This window comes from Anas acuta, chromosome 2 (assembly GCF_963932015.1).
Source record: "Anas acuta chromosome 2, bAnaAcu1.1, whole genome shotgun sequence".
NCBI lineage: Eukaryota > Metazoa > Chordata > Aves > Anseriformes > Anatidae > Anas > Anas acuta.
Genome location: NC_088980.1, coordinates 10,112,359 through 10,127,657, shown reverse-complemented (window position 1 = coordinate 10,127,657; position 15,299 = coordinate 10,112,359). Strand labels below are relative to the sequence as shown.

Here is a 15,299-nt window from a genome sequence, read left to right as displayed (position 1 = left end):
AAAACATCGCACACACACAAGGTATAGAAACTTTGCTGTCACCCTGGCAGCAGTTTTTAAATACAGAATGGGTGAGGAAAGAGAAACTTGATTGTTTGTGACTACATATCAATTCAACATAGGAGTATCTTTGCTGTAGTCTTTGAATTTTGACCAATTTTAATGTACTTTCAAGTAAATAAGATGATCAAAAATTATCTTTCTGAGAAACACTGAATACATTTAGATCTGAATGCATCTTTTACAAATGTAAAAGATTCAAGGGCATGCCCTGATACTGTGTATAGAAAAAAGAATCAAACCCGACATACTGCTAAGTATAATGTGATGTGCAAAAGACAGTCTTATGTGGTCGCCAGGACAGAATTATTCTGTTTTTATGTTTGAACCTTTGGCATTTAGTTAAGAAGTAATTGACAGAAGGAAGTATGTTCTTTCCTATGTCATCTAACAGTAGTAGAGTAAAATCTATAAATGTAGTTTATCATACATATATAGAGAGAGAAGTCAATGGAAAGTAGGAATAGCAAATTAACAGTAGCTTGTTGAATTTGTGATGCCCCATGTTTATATTTTATTGGCTGTAGTAAGTAAAACAAATCAATCCCAGATTCTGGTTTACTCTTTGAAATAAGTAGTCATGAAGTGTAAAATAAAACAGTTGTTTCCTAAGAAAAGAGAATATTCTGTTTGCAGCTGCTAGCACAGTGTGAGGTGCTGAGAACAGGGAACATGAGTTGAAGGCTAGGTTTGTAGCAAGTAAATGAGTGAAACAGGACACTTTCAGCTGTTTATTCACTCGTTGCACTTTCCTTTCCAACATTTGTTCCTTTGGGGGCGGTGATAACAAACATTTTCTAGGCAGTTTTTCTGGGCTACAAACCACAAGCATTTTGGAATGAGAGAAGGGCAATTCTTTGTGTTTCCAGTGTTGTACTGGGAACAGCTAAGGAGGACTTCATGGAGCTCTTGGACACCTCAACTCTCAAATACCTTTGCAGGGACATTTGTTCATAATTTCATTACTAAGGAGCAGTGATCTGGTCAATAAAACACAGGTCTTACATTAAATAACAATATGTTTTTAAAATATGTGCAATAGCTTGCTTTTTACTTTGCATCTTTTGTTGTGAATTAGCTTAAACTGCTATCACAGCAATCAGATTAATTGCTGCAAGTTTCATCTGTCATGACTTATAAACAGAGGGTAGCACTGTTGATAATTAAGGGTGCATTACATTTTCCAGTATTATTTATATGTGCCTGTTGGAGTAGTTTGTAGACGAATAATCAATATTCCCTTCTTATTACGTTTACACCTCTCTTAAAAAAAGAATTAATATGCAGGCTTTGTTTTCTTAATGTGGGAGAAAAATGCATGTGACATTTAGCCAGGATACCCTGAGGAAGTGGAAAACAAGGCGCATGAATGTTCCACCACATCAAAAGTATGGTAATAGGTAGTACTCAATTATCTAGAAACATATCACTATTTCTTAATGCTAGCAGCCACTGATCAGAAGACTTATCTTCTGTAACAATACTAAGTGAAAGAGATAAATATAAGCTACACCACCAATGTTTTTGAAATGCTTTAATGTTATTGCTGTTTCACTTCATTGTTTGCTCCAAAGGAGGTTTGCTGCTTTGTATGCCATTCAGAACTACTGATGGACAAATTTCTGGAATTAATGGTATTTTTGAAAATGCATTCACTTTCTTGATTGTAGTTGCTAGTCCTTAAGTAGTGGAAACACATCGAAGTGAAGAAAAAAGCAACTACCTGCTGCTCAGTTAATGACACATCGCCACAGCTCCTGGTGGACCCCATTTTTCACACCACTTCTTGTTTACGCCAGTGCAGCTCTGTGGTACCTGAAAGAGCTTGCAATGCACAGTACAATGTTAACCCCTGAAATTGTGCTGTGGTATATTCATTTTGCAAACAGAGAAGTGAGTCACTGGGTTGGTGTCATGTTGCAAGTTAAAGGGTGGATTGGGAAGAAGGCAAAGGCTATCAGTCCCCTGATGTCCATGCTGTTGGTCTCTGGTGTGGGTGCTAGCACCATGTGGCTCCCTGCAGCTCCAGGCTCTGTCTCAAAGCCCAGTCCTTGCCCAGAGCAAGTTCTCTCTAGTTCTTCTTGAGCACAGTGCAGTTAATGATAGACCTTGGTGGTATAATCATGGAGCTATTTCAGGATATCCAGGTTGAGCATAGAACACACAAAAGAAAACCTAAAAATTGGTGGGGTAAAATGTCTCTCAAGAAAGTTAAGATTGTTATATTCCCTTCATATGTTTCAAGTTAGCGTTATTTCATTGTGGCATGTTTGAGGTGTTTTTTTAATATCAAAGTTTCCGTAAATGCCATTTAAATTTAGATTTATATAGTTGTATATATAATTAATGCATAAGATTGTTACAAGAAAAAAAAATGATGACACTTTTTGAAGGGATGTATTGTGAATGGACATTAGCTAGAACTGTGCTCACAAAGATTGAAATTTTAGTTCATGTCTTTATGGTCTAGCTCTTCCACTGTAAATATTTTAGTTAATAGAAAAACTTATTCATAAGCACCACACATTTTAAGTATTCAGAGATCATCCCAAAAGGCAGGAAAGGAGCTAGAATGAGCCAGAAATCAGACTATATGCATCTGACAGAACACTGGTGTGAATCTGTGAATCAGCACTACATGAATTGTCCAAAAATATTATTAAAGCTCATTGAGGTATTAACTGTGTGAAACAAGGGAGGGAAAATGTACATCAGGTAGTAAACCATGTTGGTCAGAGCTTCTTATCCTAAACTTTTTTCATTGTTGGCTAAAATAAGTTAAGTAATCTCATTTTTACCTGTGGACATCAGCTAGATACATGTGCAGAGACTGCTCCTTAGCTGCCATGTGGTACAGTAATTTGTTAAAAGTAACTGGCTTGTAAATCAGAGACCTGAAGTGCTCAGGCCAAAAATGCCTAAATAAAAACATTCCTGACATCCCATGTGCAGTAAAGTGTATTGTATCCTGCGGTTCATTTGTTGGAAGGTCTAAACCCACAAAGCTTACGTGCACAAGAGAATAGAAAAGAAGATAATTCGAATAGTCTTCAGGCTGAAATGCCACATTGCCTTCCTGAGTTTCATAAACCCACATAGGGTTCATTTCTATACATGGGGTGAATTCAAAATGAAACCTGAGGAACATTAATCAGCTTTTTTTGGGGGAGCAGTGTTACCTGCAGATTGCTTGTCTTTGCTTCAGGCAAGCCAACTTGGCTAACACACTGTCCTGGAAACCCCCCCAGCTTTCAGCCACCAAGGTCTTTGCAGGGTTCCTGAGGGAACCCTAACTTCTTCAACTGCTGTGTTTTTATTAATAATAATACCAACACTAACAATTATTGTTATTGCTGTTGTTATTGCTGTAGCAAGAGACTGTACAAATGCATGCAATATATGACCTCCTCCTGGAGGAATTTGCAGTCCAGGAGAAATGACGTAAAAGTGAAAAACGGAGGATAAAGTTTCACACAAACTACATAGAGTTATGGAAGTTTCATCTGCCTGTCATTTAAAATTATCAAAGATTTATCTTTTTCTCCTTTAATTTGCATTGGTTTTGATACAGGATAGTGTACGGTGAGTAGGAGACTGAAGGCTTCTGCTAGAGAAATTGTTTCAAGTATGTCAGGCGTTACTGTTACAGACCACGATTATACTGCAGAAGTCTTCAGTCTGGTTCATGCTAACATTCCCTCTATACTGTTGTACAACGATCTGTACGTTGGTCTTAAAGACATGTCAGAACCAAATGCCAAGATGCATTTGCAGCTGCAGACATTGCTGTAGTGCCCAGTGTTGCAATCCCGTATATTGACTTTATATATGTGCAATTGCAAGCCAAAAACTGATTTTTCACAGACATCAGTGAGCGTTCAGCAGCTACGTGAAATGGGGGTGAGAACCACTATAAGGATCTGAAAGAACAGTTCTGCTCTGAGGCATTTAAAAATACATGAAGAACTGCAGATCTGAGATGAATTTGCTAATATATGTGTAACCTGTATAGCCACATAATTTTATATACTTATTTAAGTGCCAGGACATTTCTGACCAATTTTGCCTTGTTACAAGTGATGTTTTAATTCCCAGATTGAAGGCACTTCAAAAGTCCTTCCCCAGGAACTGTATTTTTCATGACAGTAAGGCTGTCATCCTACTGCTAGCATGAAATGAAATGGGAAAAATGAAATGGGAAATAAGGCTGCTGACTTTATATGCATTGTTAACTACTATTTGGACAATATCTCCATTCTTAACTTTGTATGGTCTAGTATTACCACCAATTTCCACATATGAAAAAGATCTTCCATTATGAGGTGGGTGAATCGAAGTTTAGAGTGGTGTAAGGTGTCTTGGAAAGGAATAATAAGAAAGAAAAAGGAAGGAGAAAGGACTAAACAAAAAAAAAAAAAAAGAAAACAATATTTTAACAGAAAAAGGAAAGATCACCACTCTGTAATTTAATAGCAGACTGCAGAGGATGAATGTGGTAAAGGCAGCTGTTTCACAGTGTAGGGCTAGAGCCAAGCTTTTGGGGATAAATCTGGAATACTCACATGCTCTTTGATGTGTTCGTCAGCTGGCCCAGGTGGGTTCAAAGCTCACTGAAACAAGCAAAGCAGGCTCATCTTTATTTTAGTATCATTACTTTGGATACATTTGAATGTTTCAAGGAGTAACAGCATTGAGGAAATGACAGCATAGTCCAGGGGCAGAAGGGAATGGAGGAATAGAAGATGCACCTTTACTCACCCTATATTAATTCACTTGTTTTTTGATAAGTATGTCACAGCCTAGACATCACGGAGAGCCATTCAAGTTAGAGATGTAGCTGACCATGAATTAATTCTAGGCTGAACTTTAATATAAAATTGTAACCATGAAAGAAGTTCCCTTTTGCATATCTTCCTAAAATTATTTCCTGTGAACAGAACCATCTGCTTTCAAAGTTGAGGGTCATCAGTTTGCGAAGAGGATTATATGACATAGTGGATAGCATGGGATTTATGTCAAGGATCGCAAAATCCTTTTCATGTATCCACTCTGTTCTAGTTTTTGGAAAGTAGCCTATTCTAGTTGAAAGTTAGATGACATATTTTACATTATCATATTATTCTTTTATTACTATCAGCTCTAGTGGCAGAAAAATCTTATGTAACACTTAGAAACTTTATCTTGTATAAACCAATTATTTGTAGCTGTCTACAAGAGATGAAATAAAGGTAAGGAAACATTGCATACTGAGTCCTGTGAGAGTATTTTATAATCTTCTTGGCAAATGAAGCACTCATTTGGCTTTTTCAAATAATAGAAATTCCAAAAAACTGAAGAGAAAAGCCTTCCCTCTACCTTCTGGGATAGTTACTTAGAGTAAATTAAAATCAGGGCTGTAAGAAGATCATGCTAGTAATTTAATTCTATGGAGATTATCACTTTTATGTATAATAAAACAATATATGAAAATTTGAAACTGTAATCCTTAGGCAGCCCTTTCATCTGTTCTTTCAAGTGGAAGCTTTTTGCCTTGTGAGTGTGAGCGAATTGCTGCTGAATTCAGCGACTGAAATTCTTGCATATTATAGAGAAGCTCCCACTAGAAGCTCCAAAAGAGGGCAAAAAACTCAGCAGTGTGAATGTGGTACTCGGCACTACTGCAAAGGAATGGAAGGGGAAAGGGAAAGATACAACAACAACAAAAAATAGCTTATAGTGAAAGCTGGTAGTGACCTTTACTGTGCAGAAGTGGGTTTAACTTCTCTATTATTATTTTTGCCATTAATCTACTGTTGCAACTTGTATCTCAAAATTGCTTTGAGAAGTATTTCTATTTTTCATTTACTGTAATGGCATACATCAAGATTTTATCTGTGGTCTGCATCCTTAGTTAGAAAAAACAGTAATTGAAAGAATGAATTTTAATACACACACCAACCTCAGTATTAAAGCTGCAATTTTGTCTTAGCCCTGAAATGTGAACATTACTGGCCATGTCCTTGAGATCTGAAAATGGAGGTCTGGGATGAGAACAAGTGCAGATCCTCTAGAGGATGTGGAAAGACAGCTTGCAGAAAGCCATGTCTATACGTTGACCTGTCTGTTGTGAAAGCAAGGAAGAAAGCCAATCATTCCCAATTCTGCAGACATTCTGACAGCTCAAGTAGGCATTAACAATTTGCAACACATGGCATGGGGGGTGAAACTCTCTGAGCTCTACAACTGAGAGTTTCTTGGCTGAAATGAAGTAGCAGTTGAAGGTAGCTCAGAGAAAAACCTATTTTATCATATGCTGCACAAGGACAAAATGGATAATAAAACCAAAAAGTGGAAAAAAATTAATGTCACAATTGAAAAATAATAATATGTTCTGGCTTCAAGTGTGAATACTTCTGAGGTTTTTTGGCCTTTTATACGGGGATTTTCCTGACAAAGAAGGATCAGGTTTGAGTATATAGGTTTCTGCCAATATATAATAATCTCCTGTCACTTTGAATGGACTTGATATGTAAAAAATCATTTTGTTGCCAAAATATTGATGCAGAACTAATCATTTTGGATTTGAAGTGGCACGAGAGCTGGAAGAGCCTCATCACGTCAGGCTGTCAGGCACAGGTCTCATTGAAAGTGCCCGCAGATCCCTGAGCAGCCTGAGCATCCTTACCCAGGCTGGCTGCTTGGGACTACAAGCAGGAAGATTTGCATGGCCAAATCCTCAGGTGCTGAGAGCTGTTAGTGCTGCAAAGGAGTTAAATCAAATTATACTGATTTACACCAGAATGGCTTTGCTAAGTTAAAAAGCTGTCATTTTCTTGCCTAGGCATTCAGATTAATAAAGATTTTTTTGTATCAGTAATTTTGTTTGTATCAATAACTCTGAGTTAGATTAAGTTAAGAGGGAGAAGTAGCAGATGAGTGTTTTCAACAGTTGCTAATTAATTTGCAGGCACTAAAGATGTGGTCAGGTACATAAGCAGAGGCATCAAGTTGCTCTAAGATGAAAAACAGACTCAAAACCACAGGAAAGGAAGCCATTATGTAGAAAAATTGAACAGCCAAGAAAAGTAAAGACATTTGAATGTTGATTATTTTTATATATTTCTCTGTAATTGATATAGTGGCAAAACCAGTGAAGCGAGTTAAAAATGAATTGTATGATACATGTGAAAAAAACTTTGACTTTACTTTTGGAGGCAGAAGCTAGTATTATCTTTGCCACTGTGAATTTGTAAAAACTGTTTTCTTCACTATCTTGCTTTCAATTTCATTTCAATTAATAAAATGATTATTAGACTCTCCATTGACATGGCGTTGAACATAATGGGGACCTAGACAATGCTAATTTCATTATTATTTTTAAACTTTTGGTAATTACAGTCATTGTGCAGTGGAAAGAAAAGATCCAGGGAGATCCCTGATGATAATAATATCTGGAGTACTTTCATTGTCTTTGATGTGCAGGTTGGGATTTATAAAGGTATTAATGTCTTGTATTTGCTGCCTCTACATGATCACAAATTTTTCACTTAACCCAATAGGAGTTACGGAATTTCAATTTAAAAACCAAGAAAATAATTCGACTTTGGGTTATGTTACCAAGAAGGGTAACTACTTGTGGGTAAGGTTTCTACCTATAGCTTTTTTTTTTTTTTTTTCATGGGGACTCACAACTATCAGTGCTGTTGAGCTGAGAGCAATTTTGTATCTGCGTCATTTCAGTGGCCACCAGTCTCCTTCTCTTGCTCACGCATCAGCATTGTCTGCTTGTGAGAACTCACAGGTAGGACGTGCAGGTGTGGGTGTCCCCCCGTACCGCTCCCCGTTAGTGACATGGAAGTAATGTGTGTACAAGAGCACCACTGTGATCCTGCTCAGCCAGTGGAGACAAATTGTTATAACTGGGTGATGAGCTGGGAGTGGGCACTAGGTGTGATGCTGAAGACAAAGGGGACAGGAAATCGCCGCATGGCATCATGTGCCTCTTCCCAACCTTAATTTTGATTGCAGCTGTCAGCGTGGTATTAGAATTCTTGAATGTGCTATTCTATTGAGTTCAGTGTGTGGGAGAGATGTTTTTTTGTAACTGAAACAATGCTGGAAAATGATTGGCAGAAGGCTGGCTTTAGAAGCAGTTCTGGAGATAGTTGCATAAGGAGCAGCAATGCTCACCAATTGCAGAGGGGAGATTTTCTTGATGATTTTGCATGCATTTTTCATCCATGTGTTGTTCTGACTCTTATCTGAGCTAGAAGTGCTGGGAGATACAGTTGAGAAGGCATAATCCCTTAATTCTAGTTTCTTAAACTCTATAATAAATACTCTGTTTTTCTTTCATCTGTTTGCTCTTTTAATGCTACAGTTATGTTCTCTTTCAGTGTTAAGTACTGTTTGCTTGTACTGGTTGGAAATACATTTTGAGAAAATGTTAAAATTGTGCGTCAGGAGAAAGAAAGTACACCCAAGTTAACAAAAGACAGTTATGACTAGTGAGAATTGGGAGTGCAATGCTTTGCTGTTCTTTTTTACCAAAAACATTCTTTCATGGAGGCATAAAGACCTACCTAGCTATTGACACCTCCGTCTGCTCCTAAATATATTGCTCAGGACTGAGAGAGATTAATTTCTTATCTTTATGAAGATACTGCAGATGAATTCTTTCATGCTTTAATTTCAACAAAACACTTGAGAGTGGCTCTGTGTGTTTTTCTTCAATCTTTTCAGTAATTACTGAATAATCTTTAACGTTTAAAAAGGCTAGCATTGGCTTAGAGTTGCAAAGTGAAACTGTAGTGATTTTGGAAACACAGAATAGTGGGTTTATAGCTATATATATATATATATGTACTTTATCTGAACTTATTCGTTGTACTTCTAAATTTGAATGTTATCACATTTCTTCTCCTGGATGAATTTTTAACATTAGTAAAAATGTGTAATGCTAGGCAACAGAGAAGTAAAGTGAAACATATATATATATATATATATATATAAATATATATATAAAAACCTCCATATATATATAAACCTCCAAAATAAATTTAATAACACTGCGCCAAAATAATCATAGGTGCGTGGTGACTCATTTTTGTGTATTCACATAAGAACTTGTTCTGAGCAGGCTTAGATTGAGATTTGTGAACTGATTTGAATCCATCTACTTACATGGCACATTTGAAAAGGTGAGATTTGCATTTGAAAAGGATGAATCAGATCTAAAAATATCTTGGAGATTCTTCACCCTCCCAAGGGTCTGGAATCATCTACTGTAGCCGTTAACATCTGACATGATTTCAGATGAAGTGTTTCCTCAATAAACTTGAGTAATATTTTTATTTAAGAAAACAATGAAAAGGAACAAAAAGCAGGTGTCAAAGAACTTTTTGGTTTGTTAAATCCCATGCATGCTTACATTGTTTCTAGATTGTGTATTATTATTTTCATTACTGGAAAAAAAATGAATTTTGTGTTGCAGTATACTTATATCTTTCCAAAATGGGAACTTTTTTCCCTAAAACTGCACAGTCTGAATATTTCCTCAGCCTGTTTAATCTTACACCCAACTTCATAGAATCATAGAATCATTAAGGTTGGAAAAGGCCTTCACTGAGGCTGAAAATCTAATAAATTTTGAAGTTATTTTACTTCTGCATGCTCCCAACTGTCTCCTTTGGCAGAACGGACAAATTTCCTGTTTAAGCTTCTTTTTTAAAATCCAGGCTTAAGTAAACAGAGAATGAACACCACCTTAATACCCTGGAAAAAAAAAGAAAAAAAAAAGAAAAAAGAATATAACCCTTTTTTTAATAGCCCTCTGGATAAAGCACTCAGGCAAGGAGTGAAATGGCCAAGTTCTGGGTTCTGCTGAGACTGATGATGCTTTAGCAGCATCCTAAGAGAGTGCCTATACCAACACTTCTGTTCTGTTCTGTTCTGTGAATGGCGCTGAAGTTTATAGCATGTGCATGAAATAGTGACTGAGCCAGAAATTCCTCTTCTGAGGCTGGTTCTAACAACCAGATGCATCCCTTCCCATCTGCAGCTAGAGAGGATTTTTCTTTAGGCAGTTTCTTACAGTAAGATATTAGCAGGATCACCAAATCTGGAACTTTTATTAATATTCATTCGGGGGTTTTGTGGTGGTTTATTGCACGTGGCATAAAAGCAGAAATTCTCTGCAATTATGTGATATTTAGTTATTAGATAATTACAGAGAATTGCATGGGCAAGTTCTATGAACTAAAGAGTTACTGCAACATCTAAAATCTACAAATCAGATAACAATTATGTTTGGAGTTATATCATTATTATAAGTGTAATTACCATGAGATTGGCAGTGCATGTAATTAATAAGTAATCACTGGAATTTGCCTTCATAGTTGCACTTCCCCCTTGCTGTAAAGTTCTTTGTCACAACATTAAGAATAAAGATAACATAAATTGACCTCCACATGGTTTAGATTAAAACTCAAAGTACTTATTTCTTCTGCAATACTAGCTCCTTAATAGTGTAAAAGTGTAATTTTATATATAGAGAGAAGAGAAGGGGCAATGTGGTGTGAATGAGGGAGAAGTGATGGAACCACCTGTAGGAAGCAACTATTCAATGAGTACTAGCATCCAGTTTTAAAGCCCTCTGCCTTTTAATAGCTAGCTAGTGAGATAACTCTTCTCCATAGGTATTTCCAAATATATTTTTTTAACATACAAATATATATATAAAAGCTTATTTGTAACTAGCTAAAATTCTATTAAGAATCAGAATCTTTTAAAATCTCATCATGTCTTCTATTCCTTCCATTTTAGGAAAAGTTTGATTAATAAAATTTCTTACAGTAGAGAGGAACCTGTTGTTCACTGCTGGATTCACATTGAATAAAGCTTTTTTTTTTTTCTTTTTTTAATTTTATTTTTATATTGTTAATATAGGACATATTATTGCCAAACTTTAAAGTTACTAAGCAGTGTTTTGCTTCTTTGTTTATTTGTTTGTCTTTTTCATTATTTATCAGGTTTTACCTGGAAAGATGATTATACGCAGCATGTTATTGGTCAGGAACTGTCAAACATTCACAAAATCCACAACAGACACCCTGATATATTTGTATCTGAAGCATCTGATACAGGAAGGTAAGTGTTCAACAGTGTTTTTGCATGGTAGGTTTTGGGGAGGTTTTGGAAATGATGAGAAACAGATTGGTTCAGAAGCTGAGTTAAATACATCACTAAAATACTGTGTAGGTGACAAAAGGAAACAAGTTGTACAACAGTACTGAAAACATGATTAGGAAAACAGCAGATAGAATGAAATAAAATACTCAGTCCTGTTCTTATGATTATCATCAGATTAAGAAAATATGTCTTCTATTGTTAACTTAGGTGTCAGAAAACCAAACGTCAGGTCTTTTATCCTGTTCATGCAGTATCTAGTCACAGTTCAGCCAGCTGTACTTACGAATGGCTTAAAAAGGCAGGCTTGTACAGTAAACATTTTAATCTCGAATAAGCCAACAAAAAGAAACAAAGGGAATAAAAATTAGATTCTGGGCATCCATTTATATCTTCAAAATCTTATTCTTCCAATACACAGTTGTAACTGAAGGAGGACTCTTGCAGGATTTTATGGCAGAAAAGGCTGGGACCTTTCTACCTGTACTTTACATTATAGAAACCATTTTTCTTGTGGCTTGATAGATACTGAGGGGCAGTTTAACAGTTATTGATGGCAAGAGACACAACATCTTTAATTGTATAGAATGATATGGATGTCTTGGATGTAATGTCATCTTCATACACAGACATGTATGAATTTACTTTTACCTGTTATATTATGCCCCTACAGTCTTCAAGTGCAACCCAATCACGCAAACCCCCAAAAGGAAATTTTAAAAGGTGTAAATTTTTAGAAAATGTTAAAAATGGGGAAATTGGCTTTCTCATACATGGTTTTATGAAAAACAATCTCAAAATCAGTGAAATTCATAGCAACTCTTTTTTGCTAGAAAACTTTCTTAATAGTGGAACAAAGCTCAAGCTTCTAGCCTCAATGGCAATACATTGATTGTTGGATCTTCATATACTGCAAAGAAGATGAAAACATTTCTGTTCTCTTTTTATGGAAAAAAAAAAAAAAAAAAAAAAAACACAGCTCTGTAATTGAAAATGCCCAGCAGCTTCATCTGTGTTTATGTCAGTTTGTTTTGATTTAGTTCACAGAATTTGACCCTGTATTTTGCATGTATGATGATTCTTTTAATGTAAAAGAAACAAAAGCATACCTTAAAGTTACAGTGCCGTATACTTTGGGAGAGCAGTAAGGTATAAGCGTAACTTCTAAAAGAGACAGTAATCCATAATTTATCACAAAGCAGATAACAACACATGGTAGAATCCATAAATCTGTTCTCACTGCATAGAGGCACTAAATGCCATTACTGCATGGATTACTCTCTGTACATGGTATGAGAAATGATTTTGAATATCTTGAGGATTTTTTTTTAATGATTGTACCTATAACGTTTATTCATGGAAATAAGATAAAATAGGCCAGATTTCCACAAGAAAAAAAAAATAATGTATAAGAAGATACGAAAAATAATTTAGGTTTTATACTGAAAACAGATGATCACTTTTAGGAGTTCCTGCTGAGATCAGGTTTGAACTGGTTTGCATTTTTAACTAGAACTATACTTTAAAAAAAACACAACATTTTGTGTATTGGCACTTTAGGAACATCAGACTTTCAAATGTGTTCCACTTATAGCTGTTCCCATTGTCGATAGATTTTCTGAAGTTACCAAGCTGTGCCTCTGAAAGCATTATCTTATGTGCCAACAGTTTAAAACATTAATTGATTTTTCTGGTTGTCCATTTGCAATGTATTCTGTAGGTCAGGGAACAGTAGGAACTTTTTTCATGGCTTCTTATAGATTCTAATAAAAAGTGCTGTATGCTTAGTGTGTTCAGTACACTTGCTAAAGTATTATCAGACAATAATTAAATAATTAAAAAAGCAACTTAGTGTAGGTATCTCATTATCAAAGAAACATTATGGCAGGGAGACCTTTTATTAAGGATAAAGTGTGTAATAAGACAATATGAAGTCATATTAATGAGTCATTAATCCCCACAGAGTTAGTGAGAGCAAGAAAATAGACTCAGACACTTGAAAGGTAAATTGACTTAGGCTAAATTAGTGCGTATGAAATCTGATGGAACAGAAGACATGGATTTCATCTTAAAAAAAAAAAAAAAAAAAAAAAGGAAACTGGGAGCTTGATTTCAAGATGAAAGTTCTTTCTTTGGTGGCTAACTGGAGTGTACATGGTATTTCCTGGGCCCTTATTAAATTTCAAAAAAAAAACGTTCTTGAAAGAGGATCCAAGATAAAGGAAAAAAATCCATTCTGCACACTGGGAATAAATGTCAGTTGTGTTCATTGGTGCAATTAGGCAAAACCACAAACGTTTCCAGCAAGCTTCAATGTATAAAGTGGGGTATAGCATTATTTCTATAATAAAACCATCATTAAGTCAGTAATAAGATTCTCACAGTATTAAAAGGGAGAAACTCTTTATTCTAAAAAGTGTGGTATCTCTTAATAGAGAACATTCTAGAAAAGCATTATATCTGAGGTGCAGAGATTCAGATATTTCCATGTAAAAGCTTCCAACGCCCTGTTTTTGGTAGGATAGTATAATTATTTCTATGGATAAATAAGTAAGTATATTATTGTCTTTATACACTGTAGTTCTTTGTATGCAAAGTCCTTTTTTTCTGAATAAAATAATACTGAAAATGCTTCCAAATAAGTGCACAACAAGAACTCAGATGACAGTCATTTCTTGTACTCACCAGGTGTTTTAACATAGTCCTCTTTCATCCATTTTCTACTATCACTTTGTCAAATTTAAAGGAAATATTTTAATTCAGTTACAATAATAGCTCATTTAATGCATTTTACCTTCTGTGTTAACAAGGTGAACAACAGTGATATACTGGTGAACTACAAAGATTTTAACAAATCTTTCAGAGGTATTTGAAGGATTTTACTAAAGTTGCCATCAATTGAAATGTATGCTTTATCAGTCTTTTACATTTTAATTGTTATTTTTGCAGTTTATAGGATAAAATATTATATCTAATATGGAATTTAAACACAATTTTGAGACAAATTGCTATCTTCTTAAGAAAAAATGAGAAATCATACACCTCAGATTTTGCTTCTACCACCAGTGCAAGTGATTATACACTGTAAATAATGGCTTGAAAAGCTAACCTAAATACTGTCTTTTATCTGTGCATTCAGTTCCCATTAGCTCCAGTGGAAATCCTCAGGGCAGAATTTGGTCTGGTATTTCTGTTTTTCCTTTCTTTTCAAAGTTAGTGAAGAAAGGCAAAGATAGATGTTGGAATTAATTGATAAATGAAAGATGAGTGCATGAAACTGGGATGCCTTCTATGATGAGAGCCTCTTTGGATTAGTTCATCTCTATTGAAGCAGAAAGCATACTGCCCGTCTCTTTCTAAAAGTGCAGAACAGTTTTAGCCTGGCTTTAAGTTGAAAAGGAGGTGGATAACGTTACGTGCACATCCACCCTCCATAGAAAGGCAGAATTTAGAACTCTGCAATAAGAGAATAATATGAACTGCAATAAGAGAATAATATGAACAGCATGAGAAGGAAGCAGAGTTGCCAAGTTCTCTATAGTTTTCTGTGCAGAAAACTTTATTTTCCTAGATTTTGTTTACCTGTTTGGTAACTGGTGGTTCTCCTGGAATTGCACATGGTTGCTTTGGAGGCCCTCAGCATGGGAATGTAAGAAGAGCAGTCTGGGCTGTCCTTCCTTGCATTAAACTTAAGTATATTCTGGGCAGAGAAAGTGATGCAGTAGAGTGTGATGGTTCACAGGGTTAAGTCCCATTTGTGCCAGTTGTCCTGTGTGTGAGGAAACAAGTCTGGACTGAGGAGATGGAAGGGTGTGATGAAGCTTTCACAGCTGCCCTTCCCTGTGGGCTGCAAAGGCCAGGCCATGGCTCTACCCTGAGGCAGGCTGAGTTCTTGACTTTCACCTCCTGAGGAGACCAAGCTGCGCCAGCTGGGGTGGCAGGCCTGATCCAGGTCTCCTGTCCTGCTGCCTTAGCTCCATGATGCATTTGTTTCTACATCCAAAGCTGTCAAGTTCCTTGCTAAAGCAGAAAAACTAAATTTTCCCCACTCACAAGCTGCCTCTTGGTGGGGG

At 36.0% G+C, this 15,299-nt stretch overlaps 1 protein-coding gene across 2 annotated transcripts in view; it reads left to right on the top strand.

Moving 5' to 3' along the window:
• Positions 1–15,299, top strand: part of PTPRN2 (protein tyrosine phosphatase receptor type N2) — a 644,732-nt gene that overhangs the window by 213,198 nt on the left and 416,235 nt on the right. For both annotated transcript variants that reach the window (XM_068673455.1, XM_068673456.1), the window contains exon 4: positions 11,070–11,187. In XM_068673455.1, coding sequence (XP_068529556.1) covers positions 11,070–11,187 — 118 coding nt within the window. The remainder of the gene's footprint in view (positions 1–11,069; positions 11,188–15,299) is intronic.